We start from the raw sequence: 23,572 nt of genomic DNA on the forward strand, positions 1-23,572 counted from the left end.
GGCTGTCATTTGTTCCTTTATTCCCTCTTTTGTCCCCTCGCACCAGTGGGCCTCCTCCAGGCTCTGTGTGGGAGCTGGGGTCAAGGGGTAAGCGGGCCACCCCAACTCTCTGGGAACGTTGAGGCTGGCCGGGTGGGACTCTGGAGCAGGGCCGCGACTGTGGGTAAGGGTTTCACTATGGCCTCGGGCTGGACCCTGGGCCCCCGGATGGAGGCCATTGCCATGGGTCTGGGAGGGACTCGGTCAGGTAGAGAAGGGGTGGGGAGGATTGGCTCTGTGGCTGCAGTGTGGAGAGGGGGGACCGGAGGCCAGAGCTGTCTTTTGGGAACCGCTGAGGATCTGAGACTTGTGCGGCGCTCTGGGGCCAGTGCGAGGAGCTGGGGAAGTTTTGATCTTGGGTGATGGTGCCCTCCGAGCTTGGAAGGGGGCCGTGGGCAGCTGGGGGCCGTGAGCAGTGGGGAGGGGAGTGGGAGGGTGACAGCTTCCCAGGGTCCCTGCTCCTTCTCACAGTCACGAGGGAGAGTCCTCTGAGGGTGCACAGGGCCGCCGGCAGCCAGAAGCCATCCTCTTGGGTTTTCTCTGTTGAAGGTGGCTCCTCAGGCAGAGAGGGGCCGCCCCTGGGTCCTCTTCTAGAGATGGGGGCCTTTGCCGTCCTGCCTTCTCCAAAGGAGAGAAGGTGCCCCTCCCCGTGTCGCTTTGCCGAATTCCCGGGAGGCTTAAAAGTGTGTGGATTTCAGGACAGTGGGTCCTGGAGCGCTGTGCATTGCCTTCTTCACCGCCCTGTTCAGACACGGAAGACAAGAGGCTTGTGTCTCCTGGGTGCCGCGAGACCGCTGAGCCCTGTGGCCTTCCTGAGGACTGGGGCGGACTCCTGCCCTGCTCTCCCGAGCCCAGGAAGGAGCTCCCTGAGAGCGTCCTGGGGAGGGGGTGACCGTGACAGTCCTGCCAGCCATCCAGGGGTCAGCGGGAGAGTCCGGGGCCTCTGAGGCCACCCAACCATGCCCATCGCACCCTTGGCCCCCCGCTTTCCGAAGGACTACACACAGCCTTCCCCTTGACCTCTTGTAAGGTGGAGCGGAGGGCGGGCCAGCTATCAGGGCCTCAGATGGTGGCATGAAGGGCAGGAGGCCCAGGCTTTGGCCTCCCCCCTCCCAGAGATGCACGGTGTGACTGAGCCAGACTTCTGCACCCTGGCGTCTCCCTCTGCCCAGGGGAGGGGATGGGGGGGCAGGGCTGCCCCATTCTGGGTTTCCCTGGGGGGACAGAGAAGGTGGCCCCTGGTGGAGTTCACTTACTGGTTCTGCACATCTTGAATGGTGTCGGGCAGCGGCAGGCTCTGGGTCTCCGGGAGCAGGAGGGCAGCCAGGCCGCTGAGCACGGGCACCCCGCCGTACACCAGCAGGGGCAGCGAGCGCCCGTGGATGGCCAGCAGCCGGACCAAAGGCCCCAGGATCGCTCCCCCGCGGGCTGCCATCTGGCCCAGACCCACTGCGGTCATCCTGTCATCGCGGACACACCGGTGAGGGCCCCCCCCACCCCCGTCCAGGGTGGCCCAGAGGTCCAGGCTGAGCTGGGACGCACCTGGGCGGCCCTGAGACCACGTGGAAGGGAGATGGCAGTGGGAACAGCCGAGGCTGGGGAAGGCTGTCCCCACCATGCCCTCCCAGCCCCGGGTGCCCCCTTACCGGAGGACAGTGGGGAAGAGCTCCCCGGTGTAGATGCTGACGCACGTGAAAGCAGCCCCCACGGCCCCAAGCCCCAGCACGGCCAGGGCTGAACGCAGGGCCCCCATCTCTGCGGACAGAGATGGGCTTAAGCAAAGCCAGTGGCAGGGGCCCCGAGGTCATGTGGGGGCTCTCTCCAGCCCAGGCCCCTCCCCGACCTCCCAATGTCTGTGACTCAGCTCTACCTGGGTGTCCCCAGAGCACGTCCCAAGTGACCTCATGGCTACATTCACTGTCCCCCAACTGCCACCCACCCTGACACCCGGAGCAGACCCCGGGAACACTCCTGGACCCCCTGCTCCCCACCTTCCCCCTGCGCTCGGGCTCTCAGCCATCTCTCCCAGAGGCCCTGGCAGCCTCCCTCTTAACTGAGCCCCCGGTCTGGTCCAGCGTCCTCTGTTCCTGGCTCAGCGCCCCCAGATCGGGAAGCCTCGCGCCCCTGCCATGCTCACTGAGGGGCACGAGCGTGTTGGCCAAGATGCAGAGTCCTGACAGCACCAGGGACCCGGCCTGGATGGGCCGGCGGCCCAGACGGTTCAGCAGCAGCAGGGAGACTATCTTGGCTGGGATGTCCACGACCCCAATGAGGCCCTGGAGCAGGAAGATGTTGCTACCCAGAGCCTGCAGATCCAGGGCCAGGCCGAAGAAGGTGAAGCCAAAGGCGAACCTGCGGGGCGGCCGGTGGCGTCAGGTCGGGGGAGCTCTACCCTACGGCTCATATGTTCCCAGACCCGTTTCCACCGTCCTCCTGCAGGCTCCGTGTAGTGGTGGGGTGGCCTCTGTAGACCACCTTTCCCTGGGCCTCTCTGTGAGGATCGGCCAATGGGGAGCCCTGATGGGAGGCCCAGGTGCACCGGCCCCGGGAAGCCTGGGCGGGATATTCCCTCCTCCCTCCCTCCGGGTGCCACATCCCGTCCCGTCCATGCCTGCGGCTTCTGCTGAGTGTGTCTCAGCGGTGCCAGTCCTTGCCAGGTGGCACTGTCTCTTGGGCTCTGATAATCCCCCTCCCTCCTCCCCGGCCCCTCCAGACCGGGCGGGTGGGCGATGTCCTTCCCAGCCGGCTGGGTGGTTCAGTACCCGCCCCCCAACTTCCTCCTGGAGCCTGACCACTAGAGGGGAGGTGGCCGTGCTGGCAGGACCGTGTGCCGACAGGGGAGTCATTAGAGGCCCCTGGACTGGATGCCAGCCAGAGCCCTGATTCCAGGATCCCCAGTGGGGCGGGGGGTGAGGGGTGCCAGGGACAGCCCAGAGGCAGAGGCTGGGGCGCCAGGCAGGGCGGGGTTGAAGGGGCGTCCGTCTACCAGCACAGAGTGGAGACGCAGGTCCGCAGGCGCAGTCCAGGCGTGCAGAACAGGGCTCCCAGGCTCGGGGGGGCCTGGCCCGCACTCAGCTCCTCCTGCATAGCTGACAGCAAGACCTGCAGGGGTGGGGTGGGGGTGCCCCGTCAGCGCTGGGAGCCCTGCGCCAGCCCTCCTCCCCCTGAGCCTCCTCCTCGGGGGCTGTGCGGGGGCAGGGACGGGATCTGAGGGTTGAGTTCACCTCCGCGGTCAGCGTGTCCTCCGCCTCCCTCTTCCCGTTGATGGCGGCCACTCTCCGCAGCTCCCGCAGGCCCCGCTCCAGCCTGCCTGTGATGAGAAGCCATCGGGCAGACTCTGCCAGCCACCTGCAGGGGGTCAGGAGGGACATGGGAGGGGGCACTGCCTGTGGCTCCCAGGGCCTGGCCCGCACAGCCTCACTGCCCCTCTGTCTCCTTCTGTCCCCGGCGGCGGTATCACTGGTGCCCACAGGCCCCAGGCTCAGGGAGGCCACGCCATTTGGCACCCGCCTCTCCCTACAGGCCACCCTTGCTGCCTTTTTCCTTCTCCCTCTTGGGTTGTAGTGGGGAGGCCCTGTCCTCTCCCCACAACCCGGTGGCCTTTCCCTTGCCTCTCCTGGTAACCAGGCCTGGAGGAACCCCTGTGCCGTAAGGACCCCCCAGTGGTTATAGGACAGCAGACCTGTGAGGTCCCCCCCGCCCCCGCCCCGCCAGGGTCCCCTCCTGTCCGGGGCCTCCCTGCTGTCACATAGCCTTCTTGCCCTAGCTGGGTCCTCCCCCAGGGGCCGCCCCTCCTTGCAAACAACTTCATGCCCAGCCAGGGGCTCAGGCCTGGGGCAGGGTCTTTGGTCCTGATGTCACCAGGTCCCTCCACCTGCCCCCAGGCAGCCACCAATTCCTGTCACCTTCCATTACGCCTTGCACCTGACCCCTCCCCACTGCCCTTGCCTCACTTTTGACCCTGTTGCCCATGCCAGGACGTTAGCGAACCAGACACATCCCAGCTCCCCCTCCTCACGCCAGGACCCAGCCCCTAACACTAACCTCACCCCTGCAGCCCTCAACAGCAGCGCAGACTGCTTGCACCGGCCCAGCCCCCCAAGTCCCCTGTTGTGCCCACAGCGCTCCACGGGCTCCTGCCTCCGGGCCTCTGCTCAGGCAGGCCCCCCTCAGCCAGGCCCTGCTTTCTCCCAGGAGCAGCAGCCAGGGATGGGGCCACCTGCTCCAAGTGTACGGGGCCCTGAGGTCCTCCAGGGTTGGCAGAACCAGGGAGAGAAGGGGGACTCGAGGCACATGTTAGAGGTAGAGTTGACAAGACCTGGTGACCTGCTGAACTTGAGGTGGGGGGACGGGGAGGGAGGGGGAGGAGGTGTCATGGTGGCCCTGACTCTGGGACCTGGTGGGTGGGGGCTGCTCTCCCTGCTACAGAAGCCTTGGAACAGAGCCGGTGTGGGGGCTTGATGCCAAGACCCTGTCGCGGAGATGTCACACAGTCGGTGGGAAACGGGGGGCTAGAGGCCCGGGAAGACGCAGGACCTAGGAGGGAATTCGAGGTCTGCAGCCCTTGGAGGGAGTCAGAGCTGGGGGTCCCTGGCTGGGGGGCCTGGGAGAGAGCAATGGCACAGGAGACCCGCCCCCCCTCACCGCTGGAGAGTGACTGCGAGTTAGGTGCTTGAGGCTCTGCTGTAAGAGCTTTCGGCTCTATCCCGTTGGGCTTGGAGAGGTGCGTGAGTCAACCCTCCTCCCAGAGCAGGAGCCCCGTCCTCCCCTGGGCTTCTGCTGGCCTTCCCTCTGCAGTGACCACAATGGCCACGCACCTAAGTTGCTGGATCTGTAGATGAAGGAGCCAGGCTCAGCTCTGCCCTAAAGGACATCCATCCATCCATCCATCCACCCACCCATCCACTCACTAGTTTATCATCCATCCATCTATCTGTCTGTCTTCTCTCAGTCTATCCATCCAGCCATCCAGCCATCCATCCATCCAGGAGGTCATCCAACAAATATTTACTCTGTACCTACTCTATCTCAGGAGGTCACCAAGAGCCATGCCTGGTTTATTTCAGGGCAGCGCAAGGGCTCCCTGACCTCTCACACACGAGAGCCCTGTGTGGGTGCTGGGAGTCCCCTCTGACCACTGGGTCTCCATCCCTGTTCTTTAGTAACAAGGTTGGTACGTAGGGCTGCCCGGGGCTGTGTGTGCGAGTGCGCGCGCTGTATCTTTGCATCTCACCCCACACATGCCAAGGCAAGCAGGGACTCAAGATGGAAAAGGGCCCAGAGGTGACGGGAAGGAAGGGCTGGCAGAAGGATGAGTAGAGGAGGAGGCACTGGGAGGACGAGGGAGGGGAGTGGCGCCGCGGGCACTTGGGTGAGCATCGTGAGCGGGTGGCCATCAGCGGAGCCAGGCCCCTGGGCCTCCCGTCTGGCTGTGCTCCCAGGCTCCTGCACCCCCAGCCCTCTGCTCGCAGGGTGGAGGGTGAGCAGGCTTCTGTGGAGGCAGGACGGCACCCACCAGGAGTACACGAAGCAGAGGAAGAAGGGGGCGGAGACCACCAGCTGCAGCAGCGCCCAGTCCCGCACGCCGTAGGCCACGGCGCCCATCAGGACCTGGCCGAAGCTGAAGCCCAGGGCGTTCAGGGTCATCACCAAGGCTCGGGCGCGCGCCGACGTCCACTCCATCACTGCAAGGAGACCGCCAGGGTCAGCGGGGAGCCTGAGCCAGCCTTCCCTGTAGGGCCCGGGTCAGGGGACCTACGGAGCGTGCTGGTGTTCATCATGACGCCTGCCACGCCGAAGGCCACCAGGAAGCGGAGCAGGCAGTACACCGGGAAGGTGGGTGCGAAGGCGGCGGCCGTGCCCGACACGGCCATCTGAAGGTAGTTCCAGGTCAGCACCAGCCTGCGCCCGAACCTGCGGGCACACAGACACACAGGCGGTGGCTGGATCCGCGGCGCCCCGCAGCACCAGCCACAGGGCTCTGGATGCACCTGGGCTTGCCCTTCGGGCAGAGGCGGAAGGGACCCGAGTTATCCACACACAAAAGGCTTGGCTGCACCGGCAGAGTCCCCAAAGTCCAGGCAGCTCGAAGGCGCGCTGGGCACAGAGGAGCCCCCTGCCAGCAGAAGCAGCACCGGAAGGCAGGCCCAGGGCTCAGCGGATTTCAACAGTGAACGCGGGATCGGACAGATGACCCTCTCCAAGCCCAGAGCCTTGGGGAAGCCACGGCCCAGAGTGGGTCTGAGGCTTGCCCAGCGCCAGAGCCAGGAGGTGTCAGGAGCGAGACCCATGCAGGTGTCGTGGCTGGTGGTGGGGTGCTGTGGGAGCATGGGGGGCAGGGCGCGAGGGAAGGGGGGCTGCCGGAGCCCGGGGCACTCACCTGTCAGAGGTGTGGCCACACACGGCAGCTCCCACCAGGATTCCAGACAGGTAGATGGACTGGGCCATGGGCTTCAGGGCATGGGAGTCACACACCAGGTCCCACTGGTGAGAGAGGAGTGGGAGCTGAGCCCAGAAGGGAGGGGGCGGAGGCGCTGGGTGGGAAGCCCCGTGTGAGCTCGGTGGGGGGCGGGTGGCCTGCGGACCTCTAGGGTGGTAGGGCCGGGCTGTCATCCTGTTGTCCTCTGGTCCAGGGTCAAGCCCTCTCTAGACTCCTTTGCTCTCCCCTGCCCCACCCACTCTGCAGGGCGACCCTGAGCTGGGGCCTTGTCCCCACTCTCCCAGGCCTCCCTGGTTCTACAAAGAGGCCCCTTCCCCTTGCTGGGATGGGCTGCCCCTCCCTCTTGTCCAGATTTGGTGGGACTCTGGGGGTCACCTGCCCCCCGACACAGGTGGTGGGGAGAGCTCCCTGAGTCACAGCTAATCAGGTCCGGCCCGGCTCTCGGCACCGTCCACTCTTCCACAAGCCCAAGTCCCCTGCCGACTCCCCAGATTCGCCCTCTCCCCTAGGGCAGGGGATGTGCCGGAAGAGGGGCTGGAAGCCCACCTGTGGTGAGTGAGGAAGTGGGTCCCTCCCAGGACGGGGCCATTCTGAGTCCGGTCAAATATGAGCTCTGACCTTGGCTTCTCAAGTGCCCGGACTCGGGGAAGGTGTCCGGAGAGGCTCTTACCTTGGCCACGATGGTGGAGGCGAAGGTGCTGCGGTCGTAGACCCAGCCGTCCACGCACGGCTCCGTGGCAGCCTCGCTCCAGTTGGCGGCCGTGGCGTTGGGGTCCAGGAGCTGCCACTGTGGTTGGCGGAAGCGGAGACAGTGGTGGGGCTCACGGTTGGGGCCAGACGGGATGGAGATGGTCAGGAGGTCCTTGGGGCCCAGGTCCCCAGGGACACTGGCCTGGGCTGTGCTGTTGTCCAGGAGGGGCACCCAGCAGCGGTGGTTGGGCACGGCGGCCGAGAAGTTCTCCAGCATGCTCTGAGTGGTCAGCCACACGATGGGGACCACCAGAGCCACCATCTGGAGAACCTGGAACCTGCCCAGGCCACCCACTTGGTCCAGGAGCTCAGAAAATGCCATGGAGCCCAGTGCTGGGCCCACTTCACAGAAGCTGGCCCGGGGCCAAGGGGCCGATGCGGGGGGGTTGTTTCCCCCACAGCAGCTCCTGCTTCGTCAGCCAAGATGTCTGGAGCATGGCAGAGGCCACCGCCCCTCGCTGACTCTGGGTCAGGACCCTTCGGAAGTCTGTCCAGCAACGGTCACTCGGGGTGGCTCTGACTGGGACCAGGAGCCGTGAGGTGTGATCCTGAAGACGCCAGCATCCTTCCAGACACGCAGCTGGCCCCAAACCTCCAGGAGAAGCTGGTTATAAGAAGTAGGGAACATGGAGACTGAAAGCACCCAGACTGGAATTAAACTGTGACCAGGTGACATTTACGGAACAGGGGTCAGAAATCAGTCAAAGTTTAACTCAGCTCTGAGGGAGGCCCGGGGCAGAGCACAGTGGTTACTGCCTGGCCGGGAGGCCTGGCCGGGGGCATCTGGTCTCTGACAGGTGTGGGGGAGGCTTTGGCAAGGCTGCTGCCGTCCCAAGCATCCCTGCCCGCCTCACAATGGGGACTATCCAGGGCTCATGCAGAGAGCTGCTGGCCGGGGACCTTACTGATCCTGGGACTGGTGTAAGCCAGGAGTGACATCTGTGTGCTGTGAGGACTTCAGCTTGTGTGTGTGTGTGGGGGGGGGTGGGTGGGCTGGGCCCAAGTCAGCCATCTGCACCCACACCTCCCCCGATGTGGCCCTGCCCCCCCCCGCCCTCTCCCCTCCCCTCTGTTGTCTGCTACCACTGAAGCCCATGCTGCCTTGGCTGTCCCTCTCTCTGAGCCCTTCATAGTCAGGAGATGTGTGTGCGTGATGTGTGGCAGCTGGAGGAGGAGTAAGATGGCGACCCAGCCATTTCTTCTCCTGTGCTTTGGGGTATGAGACTGACTATTTCAGGAGTAACTCCCATCCCACGGCTTTCTGTCTTGCCCACCTTCCCTCTGCCCGTCCATACAGCACACCAGGTACAACCTCTTTGCCTTCCTGGCCTTTGAGCCCCACTCCCCCCATCACTTCCCCAGTGTGCCCTGGGCCGGCTTAATGGGCTCCCATCCTTGCTCCTGTCCTTGCCGGTGCTCCCAGCCTGGGATGCCAACCCTGGGCTCAGTAAGTCAGGAGTGGAGCCCCATCTTTGCACTGGCCTGCACCCTTCTATCACTGTCTGACTGGTCCCGTTTCCAGCCAGGTCCTGGAGGGCAGGGACATTTCCGTAGGGTGTCTTTGGGATCAGCATGGATTTGGACAGCAGGTGCAGGCCTGCTGGTTTTAACAGCAACTTCTCTTTTTTTCCCGAGGATAAAAATCAACGTACACACCTTCTGGAAATTTCAGAAAATATGGAAAGGTAAAAAGAAAACAAAGATTAGTCCTAAACTCAGCAACCAGTGATCGCCATTGTTGACACTTGGGAATAAATACTTCAGGAGCCTGCTCTAGTCATTGGTATGTTCAGGTTCCTCATTCTGGGCTGCAAACCAAGCTTAACCTCTCGTCTTGTAAAACCTAGATAAAAAACCTTTGACTTTAACTAGTGATTCTAACCTGTTCACATTTATTGGAATTACTGTCATGTGTGGACTTCTGGTATGTTTTCGTCTTTGCCGTATTTTCCCTTTACATCTTGGTTTCCTTGTTCCTATTGTCTACTGAACCCACTGCATTTTCTTGCTCTATTTTTCTTCTGTCTTGGTTTGGTGATGGCGCATGGCATTTCTGTTAGCCTTCTGTGGGAGCATACCCTCCTGGAGCTATTTTATGCCCCCTCCTCTTCCGTCGTCTCTCAAAAGGTGTCCTTTCTCCTTATTTCACTAAGGAAATAGAAGTCATCAGAAGCCAAGAGTCTCATTCTCTGATTTGTCTCTGGGCCCCCCAATTCTGCCTTTGTTCCTGCCACCTCGATGGCCCATGTGCCCTCCCTTCTCATGGTGCCTTCACCGTGTGCCCTGCGGCCCACCTCTCCACCTGCTCCAGCCTCCTTGGCTTCTGTCTTTCCCTCCCTACTGGATCGTTCCCACCAATGTACACACATGCCAGTTTCTGGGGTGCCTGGCTGGCTCAGCTGGAAGAGCCTCTGACTCTTGATTTTGGGGTCATGAGTTCGAGCCCCACGTTGGGGGTAAAGTTTACTTTAAAAAATAAATTAATTTAATTTAATTTTTAAAAAAAGCCCAACTATGTCATTTCCCCCACCAATCCTCAGGAAAGTCCCTTCCCTTTTTGTGCCTCTCTTCGGCACCCACCTCTTCTCCTCTTACCATTTCTAGACAATTCCACAAAAGAGTTACTGGCTTTTGCCTCCAATTTCTCTTCCCATTCTTTTTGGGATAGATTTCCATCGGGCTTTTGTCCGTGTCACGCCCCAGTTCCCAGTGACCTCACTGCCGCTGTATTTGGTGACTTTTTCAGGGCTCCCCTTCCTTGAGTCAGCACAGCCTCTGGCCCGTCTCCCTCTGGACGGTGCTTCCCAGGCCAACACCCTCTGCACCTGCTTCTTTCTCCTTCGCTGGCTCCTTGTCTTCCCTGCACACTCCCAGTCCTTGGTCTTCTTCTCTATTGTTGGAACAATTCACATCTTCGAGGACCTCTCCTTGCAAGGTTCGGCTTTAATCCAACCGCCTAAGCTTGGGGGTCACCTGGAAGAAATTTCTAGGAGCAGCTCCTGCGTGGGGGCCCTGCGTCAGCAGGTGGGGGCCCTGGGAAAACGGGCAGAAGAGTGAGAATTCTTCTTTTTGGTCTTTTTAAAAATTTCAATTCAATGAATTAACATATCATGTATTATTGGTTTCAGAGGTAGCGGTCAGTGATTCATCAGTTTTAGGTAACACCCAGTGCTCATGACATCATGTGCCCTCCTTAATACCCGTCACCCAGTCCCCCGTCCCCCCACCCCCCTCCCCTCCAGCAACCCTCCGTTTGTCTCCTGTGATTAAGAGTCTCTTACGGTTTGTCTCCTTCTCTGGTTTTGTCCTGTTTTATTTCTTCCTCTTTTCCCCTGTGATCCTGTTTTTCTTCTTAAGTTCCACACATGAGTGAGATCATGTAATAGCCTTTCTTTGACTGACTTGTTTCACTTAACATGACACCCTCTAGTTCTATCCACATCGTTGTAAATGGCACGATTTCATTTTCTGATGGCTGAGAAATATTCCATTGTCTACACAGACAGACCACATCTTTATCCATTCATCTGTCATTGGACACCCGGGCTCTTTCCATAGTTTGGCTACTGTGGGCATTACTGTTATCAACATCGGGGTGCTGGTGCAAAGGCTGGGAATTCTTACTAGAGTCAGCTCTCCCGGATCTCTGTGGAGCCCTGTTGAAAAGGAAGGTACAATTTCACACTGTCCCTTCCTTTCCAAACCCACACTCTTGTGAATTCAGGTTCCCGTTGGCTGCCGATCTTTTCTCTCCCGGGGACAGCTATAGCCTCCTTGTCTCCGGTTTCGCGACCTGAGAACTTGCTTGACTTCCTGTCTAGAAGGAGGTGCAAGTTATCAGTTCTTGCGTATGCAGCCACGGGGTTGGGGCCCCCCAAATATGGCCAGACAGAAGCGTGGGTTGCAGGCCATTTGCTGCTGGGGCTGTCCTGCCTGTTGCCAGCCCTCCCAGCCCTCCCGGGATTAATCTCCGTCCTCTTTCTTTCTGCCGTCTTTGGGGGTGCCTCCGGAGCTTGGGAGGGTCCTAACTTTTGCACTCTCTCTGGGGACCGCTCTTGCATCCCTGGGGTCCTTCGGTACCGCCTGGAGAGTCTTTTCTCTCTGCTCCTGCTGCAATTTCACAAGATACTTGAAGGGATTAAGCCGTAGCCAGTCAAAAGTTGGTCACAGTGGAAGCTGATACTCAGAATGGGATAGGAAATTCTTTTTAAAAAAAGATTTTACTGGGGCACCTGGGGGGCTCAGTGGGTTAAGCCTCTGCCTTTGGCTCAGGTCGTGGTCTCAGGGTCCTGGGATCCAGCTCCGCATCGGGCTCTCTGCTCGGCGGGGAGCCTGCTTTCCCTTCTCTCTCTGCCTGCCTCTCTGCCTCCTTGTGATCTCTCTCTCTGTCAAATAAATAAATAAAGTCTGTAAAAAAATATTAAAAAATATTTTACTTATTTGACAGACAGAGATCAAAAGTAAGCAGAGAGGCAGGCAGGGATGGGGGAGGGGGACCAGGCTCCCTGCTGAACAGAGAGTCCCCATGTGGGGCTTGACCCCAGGACCCTGAAGGTCATGACCTAAACTGAAGGCAGATGCTTAACCCACTGAGCCACTGAACCACCCAGGCACCCCATGGGGATAGGAAATTTTTGAAAGAACTTCTCCCCTAAGTGAAAATGAAACCATGTAGCCAGAGAGAAAGAAGCCCTTCCAAAGACAAACAGCTCTAAATTTAGAACACAGGAATTTTTGATTTCCATCCCAGCTCAGGTTCTTCTCCCTGATGAGAAGCAGCAAATTGAATATAATGTAGCTGGACGGGTGGGTGATCCCCTGGATGTGGTTAGGACTGAAAGGCATTTTGAGTCCTGGACTGGTGAGCTCACCTAGGGAGCAACCCCTCCCAGCAGAGATGAGGTCAGAGATGGAGCCCCTGGTCTCTAGTTTTAGAGGCGTGGAAGAGGAGGAGCCTGCAAAAGCGAGTGGTTTCGGTTATGAAGGAGGGGGAAGAGAGGGACGAGGAGCACAGGGTGAGGCAGGTGGGCCGAAGACGGAGGGGAGATCACGTCGTAGAAAGGCATAGCGTCCGCTGCCCAGAACCAGCCTCGGAGAGCATCAGGTGTTCCCAGGAGCTTGTGTCCAGCCCCGAAAATGGGCACAGACGCCGTGTTCATCAACATGGGTTTTTCTTGGACCTGGGGATACACTGTGGACATCTTTTTGCCCGGATCGTGCAGCAGGGATTTTTTTTGTGATTCCTCCCAACCCCCGATGTCCTGTGGTGACAGCAGCTGCCTCTGGTCCCAGGCCAGGCAGGAGAAAGGGCAGGCAGGAGCACTTACTGTCAGTGACTCAGCAAATTCCCCAGGCAGCTAGCAGGGCCGGCGGAATCCAGGCAGGTGGCTGGAGGAGGTGGTGGCCAGAGCCAGCTGGGCTTGCTTCTGCCTCCAGGGTCCCCAGAACTCGGGCCACAGTACGAGCATTAGAGCCTCCACACCCCCCCCCCCGTCACCCGCCTTCCCTCATCTCCAGGGGCTGGATTCTTTAAGACGGGGCGACTATCCTGGGAGAGCACTCTGGATCCATCCCGTTGAAGGTGTCCGCCGGCCTCCAGCTTGTCATCCCTGTGCAAAACCTTCGATGACACCCCGGTGCTTCAGAGGCAAGACCAAGCGGCCTGGAGCCTCCTTCTGGCCCCCAGGGCACCCTCAGAGCCTTCGCTGCGCTGCCTCTTTCCCAGGGCCTGCGCCCTGTCCCCACAGCACACGGCTCATTCCCAAAATGCCCTGCACGCTGTCTCCTCTTGTTTGCTCTTCTGTTCGGGGGCCACTGTCGCCAGCACCCCCCCCTCCTGCCCTCCCAGCTTCTCCCCTGCTGCCTCTGCTGTGGCTTTGACCTCTTCCCTCCGCCAGATAATGGCTCCATGTGTCCTCAGGGCCTAGTCCGAGTCCTGGTGCCCCGGACAGTGCCCAGAGCAGGACCCAGCGTGCAGACCAGGGGTCTGGGCACAGCGCGGCTTGACCAGCCCCTAGTTCCTCCTCTGTGGAAAGAGCATCACAGACCTCACTTCACAGGGTTGTTTCTGGGATGAGAAATCCTGGTTCTCACCTTCTCCGGACACCGCAACACCCTTCTCCAGACACCCCAACCCCCACGTGCTGGTGCCCGGAGTTCCGGCATCTCTAGAACCTCTGAAGATCTGGTCTCCTGGTGGTTCCTGGTTCCGAACGGCTATTTTGGGCAGGTCTGAAAGTCTGGAACGTTCCTTTCCAGAAGAACACGGTGGCCCCACTGCTCCTCATCACTAAAAACTGTGCCCCACACGAGGCCACAGGCTCAACTCAGAATTCCCTTCCGGACAGCTGAGAGATAACCCAGTGTCTCGTGATGACGGTGGTGAGCGGCTTGTTCCTAACGGTCGTTGAGTCTTTATTCTGTGTTGGAGACGATTCTAAGTTCCCTCCCTCTATCAACTCATTTAATCCTTCCAACAGCCCTTCCAATGAGATATCCCATTCTTTTTTTTTTTTTTAAAGATTTTATTTATTTGACAGAGAGAGAGAGACAGCAAGAGAGGGAACACAAGCAGAGGGAGTGGGTGAGGGAGAAGCAGGTTTCCTGCTGAGCAGGGAGCCCGATGTGGGGCTCCATCCCAGGACCCTGGGATCATGATCTGAGCTGAAGGCGGATGTTTCACCAACTGAGCCACCCAGGCACCCCTAGATATCCCATTCTTACACCCATTTTTACTCATGTGGAAACTGAGGCTCAGAGAGGGTAATCCAGGGCACACGGCTACTCTGTGGCAGAATCGGGCCTCCAGCCGGGTCTGCTGAGCTCTGGTAGCTACGGTTTTAACTTCTGAGCTTGGCTGAAGGCTGGTGGGTAGCAGAAGAGGAGGCCAGGAAGCCACTGAAAGGGCTCATGGCAAGCTCACTGCCTCAGTGCCCCTGTCCCTCTCCCTGGGGTCCTGCTCCCTTCCGATTGGCAGCCCCTTCCCGCAGACCCTCTTTCCCTTGAGCCCAGTGCCCCCATTTCCTAGCTTGAACCTCCCGAGAGGGAGCCCCAATCAGTCCCCATCATAGCCCCTCAGTGCTGGGGCCAGAGATCCCTTTGCTTCTCCACTCCACCAGCTTGGCCTCCTCTCGCGCTGGACCAAATTTTAGCTCTACTTTAGTGTGGTCAAGAGACTCAGTAAGAGGTTTCCTCCTACAGAAACGTGGCCTTCCCCAAGCCGACTTCCAGAGCCTCCCAAAGAACAGCCCATTTCCCCCCTTGCTGCACAGCACAGGGCCTGCCTCCTACCCAGCCCCAGGGGGCCCTGGGGCCCAGAAGCCTGGCCTCCCGTCCCTGGCACGGCTCCAGAGCCATCACTGGTATGGGCCACAGCAGGGCACACTCTCCTCTGGCCTTGAGGCTGCTGACCCCCCAGGGCAGGTGTGACCACCTGCCGTAGCCATCGTCCACGCTGGCACCTCTGGGTGGGGGGCAGCCACGAGCGCAGGCTCGGAGCCATCGCGGGGAGGTGGCCAGAGCTTAGCGGTGGCCGCGCTGTGGCTTTAATTGGCCCCCTTGTGCGAGCTGCGGCGGCCTTGACCACAGCCCCCCCTGACTGCAGCCCCCGGCCCAGGTGCCTCCAGCCCGTTGAACAAAATCGCTTTAAATAGGTCAAGGAGAGCGCTGGGCAGCTCCCCTTTCATGTGCCTGGCGGCGCAGGCACGTCTGGCCTTCCTGCACCAAAGGGACTTTGCTCTCCTTGCTGCATCAAAAAGATATTTCATGTTAAAATTCAACGGAGAGATGTTAACCAGCCGTCGGAGTAAGACTCGCCAGAGCGCGGGCTGCTCCAACAGGCCGAACTTTGCCACGCTCTGTGCAGGGCCGGGCCCACCGCAGCCGCGGGCTGGCACATTTTAACGAGGTCGGGTGCAAACACCTCCCCCCGCTGCCACCAGACCGCAGAGCTTGTTGTCCAGAGAAGTGATTTTAAGCGGGTGTGAGGACAAGCTGAAGGTTTAGGGGGTGGGGGGAAGGCAAGACAGGGATTTTGGCAAAATCCCTCTCATTTGGCCTGGAAAACACAGTGGTGGGATTTGGCCAGCAGTGTGCAAACACACTGTGAGATCGGGAGTTTTCTTTTCTGCTTCTGGGGACGAGAAGCCCACAGCTGTCGATCAGAGCAGCTGGCGCCCGCTGGGTTTTTAACAAACCCACGAATTCTCCTGAAACGAGGGGCCGCGTGGTCCGAGGGTTAGGCACAAAGACTCTGGAGTCGACCACCCGGGTTTAAATCCCTGTACTGCCCAAGCTGCGTGACCTTGGGAAAGGAGTTTAACCTCTCTGTGCCTCAGTTTCCTCCTCTGTAAAATGAAGGCGATGAGAGTTCTGATCTCATAAGGCTCCCGTGAGGACAGTGCGAGTGAGCACAGATCACCTCTAACAGCCCCCAAAGAGCAGCGAGCCGCCGTTATTAAGACTGTCACCAACATCTTATATTTTTCTGACAATGAGGATGGGGGAGACACCTGGTCGCCCCAGGAAGCTACCTCGAGAAGGGTTCATGGGTGGCTGGGGTTGGCCCGAAGTCAGATCAAGCCCGGGTAGATGTTGTTTGAAGGACAGGCCTTGAAGGCCGTCCACAGACTCAGGCTGCTGTAAATCTGGGTCAAACTGTGATTCGTCTTTCCGCACGCGGCTGGTATCTGCTTGGCCGTTTTAATGGGGAGCTCTTACTTCTGGAGGAATAATACCTGTGTGAATGGGAGGGGACTGGACCTTGGGGCTCACTCCCTGTCCGTGCTGTTTGAACAAAATGCAGGAGGGACAGCATTTTGGGGGGCAGCGGGCAGTGAAGTCGGGGCTTTCCAGCTTCTGGTTACTTCTTGTCCCTGCTGGAGTCTCTGTCTGCCACGTGGCTTCTGGCTCTCCCTGCGTGTCTGTACTCCATCGCTCTGTATCCTAGAAACCCAAGGCTTTATATGCTCCATTTATATGCTCATACTCGCACACGCATGCCTGCACGGACACACTCAGACGCGTGTGCACGGCTGGCCTCAGTCGGGCAGGTTTGAGGAGACAGAGGGCGCTTTGCCCCATAGCCATGAAAACATCCAGGTCTGGTTGGAACTCGACAATCTTGCCTCCTCTCTCCCTCCCCTCTCTCTCTCCTCGGCTTCCTCCCGGCCCAGAGGTCTGCTCCTTCTATCCCAGGAAACTTCTGTCCTCTTCTCTTCTTTGCTGTAGTTTCTCCTGCAAGACCAGGTGTCCTCAGGGTCTTGCCTTCCCCCATGCGGCCCGGAGCGGGGGTGGGGGGTTCCTCATGGAGACAGTGTATCCCTGAGGGGCTGGTTCTCAGCTCCTGCGGATACCCCGCCTCCACGGGGTACCAGGCTCTGGGGCCCCAGCCGAGCATCACCAGGCACTTTGGGGAGAGGCTGACATTGCCTCAAATCCCATGAGCTAGGGGTGTAACCGCACCCCACTGGGTCTTAAGGCAAAGTGAGTTAACAACCTTCCCTGCCTGCTGACCTAAGGCCCTTGATCTGTAATGGAACCAGTCTGCTCTCCTTGAGAGTCACACACCGCTGGGCTTGGGGAATCAGGGACCAAAACTAAACGTTCCCAGGCCACAGAGGCCAGCCTGTCCGCTTGAAGCCGCCTTGGTGCTCTGGTTAGTCCAGCAGTCTTTTAGCAACGTGGTTTTTCTTTTTAAGGTCACACGTAGGACTTCACTGACCGCCCTCTGTGCATGTGTAGACGTGCCCCCTTTGCAGAGAGAACAGAGTCGTCTTGCACAACCAGCTCTGGGGGCACTGAGGGACCGGACCTTCTTGGCCACCTCTGAGCACCAAGATGATTCTCGAGGTGGCATCACCGAGTCCCGACATAAGCAAGAAAAGCCACAGATCCACGCCCCCGTGCTCTCTTAGCTGATTAAACCCCTTTAAAAACCTCTGGGCCAGGCAGAAGCCTCGTGTTGGCTTTGAGACAAGAATCCACCTTTTCGGGTGACCAGCTGCCTGAATGAAGCTCCTCGTCTTTGCCAGTCGAAACCTGTCTCTTCAACATTGGCCTTGCGAGCCACGACCGATGACAAAAGTCTGGCAGCCAGACTTGGGTTTTGGTGACAGGAGGAGGGGGTGCACTGGCGGCATGGGGCCCTGGCGCTGGGCACTGCCTCTGTCCCTTGCTTCTGCTTCTCTCTTGGCTTCAGTCTTTTTTCTCCCCCTTTTAAAGAAAGATTTTATTGATTGATTGATTGATTGATCGATTGATCTGAGAGCGAGAACGCACGTGAAGAGCGGGGAGGAGCGGAGGGGCAGAGGGACAAGGAGACACGGTGCTGAGCGCAGAGCCCGAGGCGGGCTCCGATCCCATGACTCTGAGATCATGACCTGAGCCAAAATCAAGAATCAGGTGCTTAACGGACTGAGCCCCCCCCCCCAGGTGCCCCTGTTTTAGCTTCAGTCCTGCTACAAATCCGTTTCGTCCACACAGAGGAGAGAGCGTGGCAGCCAGTTCCCCAACAGGTCCGTCCTTGCTGCTCTACGCCCAGAAAAGGGTTGATTTTCTTTCTTCCTGTGCTTAGAAACAGATTGGTGGGGGCAGGGGGCTCTGGTGGGCCAGTGAGGACACGTGCTGCCTCCCGGACTCAGAGGACATGGAACCTTCCGGTGATGCCACGGGGAGGGGGAGAGGCATGGTCAGGGAGCCTGAGCTGACGTTGGTGCCTGGAGGTGGGGTGGGAAAGAGGATATTTGTGGATGGGGGTGCTCTCTGGAGCCTCTCACCACACTCGAAGTCGGGGAGGTGGGACTTTAGGCTTCCAGCAGGTGGAGGCAGAGAATGGAGACGCAACTGAACGATAGAATGTTCTCTTTGGCCCCTTCATGCTCTCTTCTCTGCCATTCACTCATTCAATCATTCTTTTGTTCATCCCACCAACAATTATTGAGAAAATACCGTGAATCAGGCTCTGGAGCAGAGTTCTGGGGACACGGTGAGAACAGGACAAATGCATTCCCGCCAGCAGGTGCACCAACCACTAACTCTGTGAAGACAGATCCCAGAAGGGTGATGAAAGACACCAGGAGGGCTCCGGAGTAACAGGGAGGGGCGGGAAGGGCCCCTCAGCCAGCAGCGGGGATAGCCTCGCCCAGGAGAGACAAACGCTCACACCTAGACTGGGAAGTGGCCGAGCGTCAAGGGCAGAGCAGAACAGCAGGGAGCGGTGTGTGTGAGGTCCCTGCGGTGGGCAAGGACCTGTGAAGTTCATGGTGTGCATGAGCCAAGTGAGCGAGGGGGAAGCTGGCAGGGGCTGAGACCAGGTCACGCAGGGTCCTGAGGGTCTTGTGAGAAGCCACAGAGGGTGGGGAGCCACTGGAGGGTTTCCTGTGGGGCAGTGACAGAGAGCGAGACAGAAAGAGGACACAAGCAGGAGAATGCGTGGTGGACGGTTGCTGTGTGTGGAAGGCCGGGGCAGCAGCGGGAGCTCCTGCGGTGTCCAGGGGAGAGGGGACAGTGGTTGGGGAGGTGGCCGTGGTGAGATGTATGTTTCAGAGAGGAAGACGGTGAGACTTGGTGACATGGGGTGAGAGAGGGAGGGTTCAAGGACACCTCCTAGGTGTCTGGCTTCCACATTGACTGGAGTTAGGGCCATCTTGGTTGTGGGGGGAGGTTAAGGCTTCACTGTGGGCCGTGTCGAGGTCCTGATGTCAGCAAAGCAGGGCAGGGGGTCTGCTGGGTCACAGCTGCTGTGAGAAGGGTTGCTATGACACAGATGACCCCAGTCTTGGGAAGTCGGGCTGGGGAGGCCTGGGAAAGTGCGCGGGGGGGGAGCCCGGGTGCCCGCTCCAGCCAGAGAGGCCTCGTGGGGCTCCTGGCGTGGCTGGGACGCAAGGGAGTCTTGGCTGCTCCAGATACATGGGGTGTAGCCCAAATGCTGTGTTTTAAACAAGTGAGCCAATGGAATATTCTGGAGATTTCACATAAAAATTGTGACCTCTTGGGGCACCTGGGTGGCTCAGTGGGTTAAGCCTCTGCCTTCGGCTCCAGTCGTGATCTCAGGGTCCTGGGATCGAGCCCTGCAATGGGCTCTCTGCTGAGCGGGGAGCCTGCTTCCCGCCCCCCTCCTCTGCCTGCTGCTCTGCCTACAGAGCAGATCTCTCTGTGATCTCTTGTGATCGCTCTCTCTCTCTCTGTCAAATAAATAAATAAAATCTTAAAAATTAATTGTGGCCTCTGACTTAAAAACCCTCGGGAGGCTTGGCAACCCTGGGCTCAAGCCTCAGGGCAATGCTGTCTGGGCCAGAGTGGCCCTGGGCCCCTGTTGCTGAGCATTGTACTGCCCCCCCCCCCCGCCCCCTGGGCTCTCCCCAGATGTTTGAGTTTGTGAGCCTCACTCTCCTGTTTGGGGAAAAGTCACCCATCTGGTAAATCCCTACCAGGTGGCCATTCAGAAAACCTCAGGCTTCCTATCTTTCAAGTTCCGCTCCTGAATTTCAGCAAATCCAAGGGACCCTATCCAAATCACGCCCTCCCTCCGACCACTCCTACTGGGTGAAGCAGGTCATTTCTTGCCGGGACACAGGAGCCGTCTGACGGGGCTCTCTGCCCCCTACCCCGCAGCCCAGTCCCAGATTCTCCAGATACCCACACCCCACTAACCTCCCTGTCCCTCCCTCCCCTGTCCAGGACCACCTTTCAGAATCTTGGTCATAGCAAGTCAGCCCTCACTCCAGACCTCACAGGCCCTCTTCTCACCCAGAATCCAGTCGACACTTCCCACCACGGCCACCGGCCCTGCGCCTTGTGTGACCACCGGCCAGCCTGGCCCCCTACACTCACAGCCCAGCACGCGGGGCCTCAGGGTCTGGGCTGGGAAGCTGTGTTCCTGTAGATGCTCCGCTCCAGGCTGGCTTTCAAGCTTGATAAACATGTCAGGGAGCCAGGTGCCACAGCCATCAGCGGGAGAGATGTATCACATAATATTGGTTGAAAGTCGTGACCAGTGGAAGGCCATAGAATTCCACGCTGGTGTTGCTACAGCAAAGTTCTGAGGGCTGGGTCAGGGGCAGGCACGCGGCCGGGGAACAGTGACGTCAGCGGGGGCCACGCGGGGGCTTCTGAGGACTAGTAAGTCCCCATTTCTCGTACACAGGCGTTTGATAATCATTTTTTAAAGATTTTATTCATTTATTTGACACAGAGAGAGAGAGAGATATCACAAGCAGGCAGAAAGAGAGGGGGAAGCAGGCTCCCTGCTGAGCAGAGCGCCCAATGCTGGGCTCCATCCCAGGACCCTGAGATCACAACCCAAGCTGAAGGCAGAGGCTTAACCCACTGAGCCATCCAGGGGTCCCTGATTACAGTTTCCCTATTTAAGTATATAACTTAATGGTTTTTGACATATGTACACGCCAATGAAACCATATTCATAATCGAGAAAATGAACGTATTCATCACCCCAAAGAGCCCCCGTCACCACTTTTAAATCCTCCTTCCCTCCCCTCCTCTTGTCTTGAGCAACCAAAGATCTGCTTTCTGTGCCACAGACTGGTTTGCATTTCTAGCATTTTCTATGCACATATTTTATATGAATTATAATCCATCGCAAGATACACTAAAATCTGTTTATCTGCTCATCTGGTGATTGACATGAGGGTAGCTTCCAGGTTTTGGAAGCTGCAAATAGAGCTGCTGGGGCCATCCACGTGAAGTCCTCATGGACACGGTTTCCATTTCTTCTGGTAAATATTTAGAAGTGGAGCAGCTGGGTGATAGGGTTGGCATGTGGGTAACTATCCAAGAAACTGCCACATCATTTTCCAAAGTGGTTGTACCATTTTACATTCCCACAGTTGCCCCACAATCTCGCCAATGTTTGGTCTCTTAAACTTTTGCTCTTCTAGTGCGTATGTGGTGGCATTAAAAAAAATTATTTGCTTATTTGACAGAGAGAGAGACAGGAAGAGAATACAAGCAGGGGAAGCAGCAGGCAGAGGGAGAAGGAGAGACAGGCTTTCCATTGAGCAAGGAGCCCAGTGCGGCATTCCATCCCAGGACCCTGGGATCATACCCTGAGCCAAAGGCAGACCCTTAACAACTGAGGCACCCAGGCACCCCAACATTTTTGTAGATTTCTTAAGATTTTCTACAATTTTGTCAACTGCAGATCAAAGATAGTTTTTATGTCTTTCTTTCTTGTCTAGATGCCTTTTATTTTTTCTTTCCTTATTGCACTGATTAGAACCAATATTGAATGGAAGTGGTGAGAGCGGACATCCTAGCTTCATTCCTGATTTTGACAGGAAAGCATTTAATCTTTCACCATTAAGTATGATGTTACCTGTAGGTTTTTTCATAGACATCCTTTGTCAGGTTGAGGAAATTCACTAATTTTCCTAATTTGCTGAATGTTGTTTATCACAGAAATGGATGTTGAATTTTGTTAAATGCACTTTCTGTATCTATTGAGATGATCCCATGGTTTTTCCTCTATAGTTTTTTAAAAATTTAGTTTGTTAATCTTGATTTTTGAATGTTAAAGCAACTTTGCACTCCGGGGTTAAACTCCACTTGGTCATGATGCATTGCCCTTCTTAGCATAATGTTCCATTTAATTTTCTAAATGTTTGTTAAGAATTTTTGTCTGTGTTTGTAAAAGATACTGGTTTATCATTTTATTGTTATATCTTTTTCTGACTTTGGAATTAGGGGGATGCTGGCCTCAAAAAAAAATGAGCCAGAAGGTGTTTTCTCTTTTTCAATCTTCTGGAAGATTTTGAGGGTAATCGTTACTATCTTTTTGCTTAGTTGTTTGGCAGGATTCACCAGTGAAGTCATGTGGGCCTGGAATTTCCTCTGTGGGAAGATTTTACATCACAACCTCAATTTCTTTCACAGATATGGGGCTAATAATATTATCTATTTCTCCTCAAAGAAGCTTTGCTCGTTCATGTCCTTCAGGAAACTTGGTAATTTCATCTAAGTTGTCAAATTTGCTGGTAAAATGTTGCTCAGAATATTTCCTTATCACTTTAATGTCTGTAGGATTGGTAGTGATGCTTCTTCTTTACTCCTGATATTAGTATTGTGGGCCTTTGTGGGTTTTTTTCCCCTGAGCAATACATCTAGAGATTTATAAATTTTATTGACTTCTCAAAAAACCAGTCTCAGGTTTCATTGATGTTCTTGATCATTTTCTATTTTTTGACTTCTGTTTATTATTTCCTTTCTTCTACTTACTTCGGTTTAAATTACCTCTTCTTTTTCTAATTTCTAAAGGTGAAAGCTGAGATATTGGATTTGAGACTTTCTTCCTTTCTAATGTAATCATTTAACAAAATAAATTTCCCTTGAATCACTTCTCTAGTTTCATCCCACAAACTCTGATATGTCATTTTTAAAAAAATTTTTCATCCAATTCAAAATATTTTCTCATCACCTTTGTGATGGCTTCTTTTGGCCCCGGGATTATTTAGAAGTGTGTCGTTCAGTATGAAGGAGTTTCCCCGACACCTCTCTGCTACTGATTTCCAATTTCTCTCAACGATCCAAGAACATACTTTATACGATTTGAATTTTTAAAAACCTTTATTACATGTGAAGCAAGGCTAGAGACCCACGGAAGCCTGTTGGTGGGGGAAGGTGTGGTCTTTATCATGAGCCCCCAGAGGGTGTTAAGCAGATAGGGGATTTTATTTGAATTGGGTTTGATTGGCCTGCTGTGCACTGGATTTGATGGAGGGAAATGGGGGTGTGTGGGACGGGAAGCCTGTGGCTTGAGGCTTCTGAGTCATCCAAGGAGAGTGGGCAGGTGTCTAGAGGGTCTGGCTCTTCAGGGAAGGTTGTGGGAGTAATTCTGTGACACAGATGTGGGTGTCAGGCCTGGGGGGGCGGGGCTGGAGATGAAGATGAGGAGCCTGGTGTGTGGGAAGGAGCTCTGGACTGGGAGCCCGGCCACCTGGCCAGGGCTCAGCCATGTGACTCCAAGCGTATCTCTCCACCTCTTTGAGCTTTAATTTTCTTACCTCTAAAGTAGGTGGTCAGCCTCCATGATCCCCAATTCTAGCAGCAAGGGCTGCTAGAATTAGGCAGAGGTGACCCCTTGAGTTAGACACCAAGGGTACCCCTGTGATGTAAGACCTCAAATGAAGGCCCGGTGTGATGTGTTCCCTTGACATGTAAGCGAAACCAGGAGGGTCTTGAATGGCTGAACCCCAGCCCTGCCCTACCTGCTCCTGTAGATACGGTCCCATAGCAAACAGCACTTCTCATCAGACAATCAGGGGCCATTCCTGTTATTCCTGAGGAGGGGGCCTCAGTTCCCTGTCAATGGGTGGGATTCCTCAGATACAC

At 57.0% G+C, this 23,572-nt stretch overlaps 1 protein-coding gene and 1 long non-coding RNA gene across 4 annotated transcripts; one reads left to right on the forward strand and one right to left on the reverse strand.

The window, feature by feature from the left end:
* On the reverse strand, positions 1-7,636 carry SLC22A12 (solute carrier family 22 member 12). Its single transcript, XM_046017759.1, has 10 exons — positions 7,149-7,636; positions 6,419-6,522; positions 5,798-5,952; positions 5,555-5,723; positions 3,264-3,387; positions 3,026-3,141; positions 2,177-2,391; positions 1,686-1,794; positions 1,296-1,499; positions 1-780 (listed from the first exon to the last, which is right to left on the reverse strand). The coding sequence occupies exons 1-10, from the start codon at positions 7,548-7,550 to the stop codon at positions 717-719; spliced, it is 1,662 nt and encodes a 553-aa protein (XP_045873715.1). The 5' UTR covers positions 7,551-7,636; the 3' UTR covers positions 1-716.
* Positions 6,895-17,532, forward strand: LOC123949973. 3 transcript variants are annotated; one of them, XR_006820107.1, is made up of 4 exons: positions 6,895-7,029; positions 7,630-7,897; positions 8,864-9,011; positions 16,927-17,532. It is a non-coding gene; the product is annotated as an uncharacterized LOC123949973 (long non-coding RNA). The 3 variants fall into 3 exon arrangements; XR_006820105.1 differs by having other exon boundaries at positions 7,633-7,897; XR_006820106.1 differs by lacking the exon at positions 16,927-17,532 and adding an exon at positions 12,746-13,043 and having other exon boundaries at positions 7,633-7,897.
* The last annotated feature ends 6,040 nt before the right edge of the window (positions 17,533-23,572 follow it).

Source organism: Meles meles, chromosome 8 (assembly GCF_922984935.1).
Source record: "Meles meles chromosome 8, mMelMel3.1 paternal haplotype, whole genome shotgun sequence".
In the NCBI taxonomy this organism is placed as follows: Eukaryota; Metazoa; Chordata; class Mammalia; order Carnivora; family Mustelidae; genus Meles; species Meles meles.

Bases quoted from the DNA above. Each gene is read 5' to 3' on its own strand.
- SLC22A12 (XM_046017759.1), bottom strand. From the start codon at position 7,550: ATGGCATTTTCTGAGCTCCTGGACCAAGTGGGTGGCCTGGGCAGGTTC. The intron at 5,724-5,797 runs GTAGGTCCCCTG...GTCTCCTTGCAG, and splicing joins GATGAACACCAGCACGCTCC to TGATGGAGTGGACGTCGGCG. The intron at 781-1,295 runs GTAAGTGAACTC...GTGTCTGAACAG, and splicing joins ATTCAAGATGTGCAGAACCA to GGCGGTGAAGAAGGCAATGC.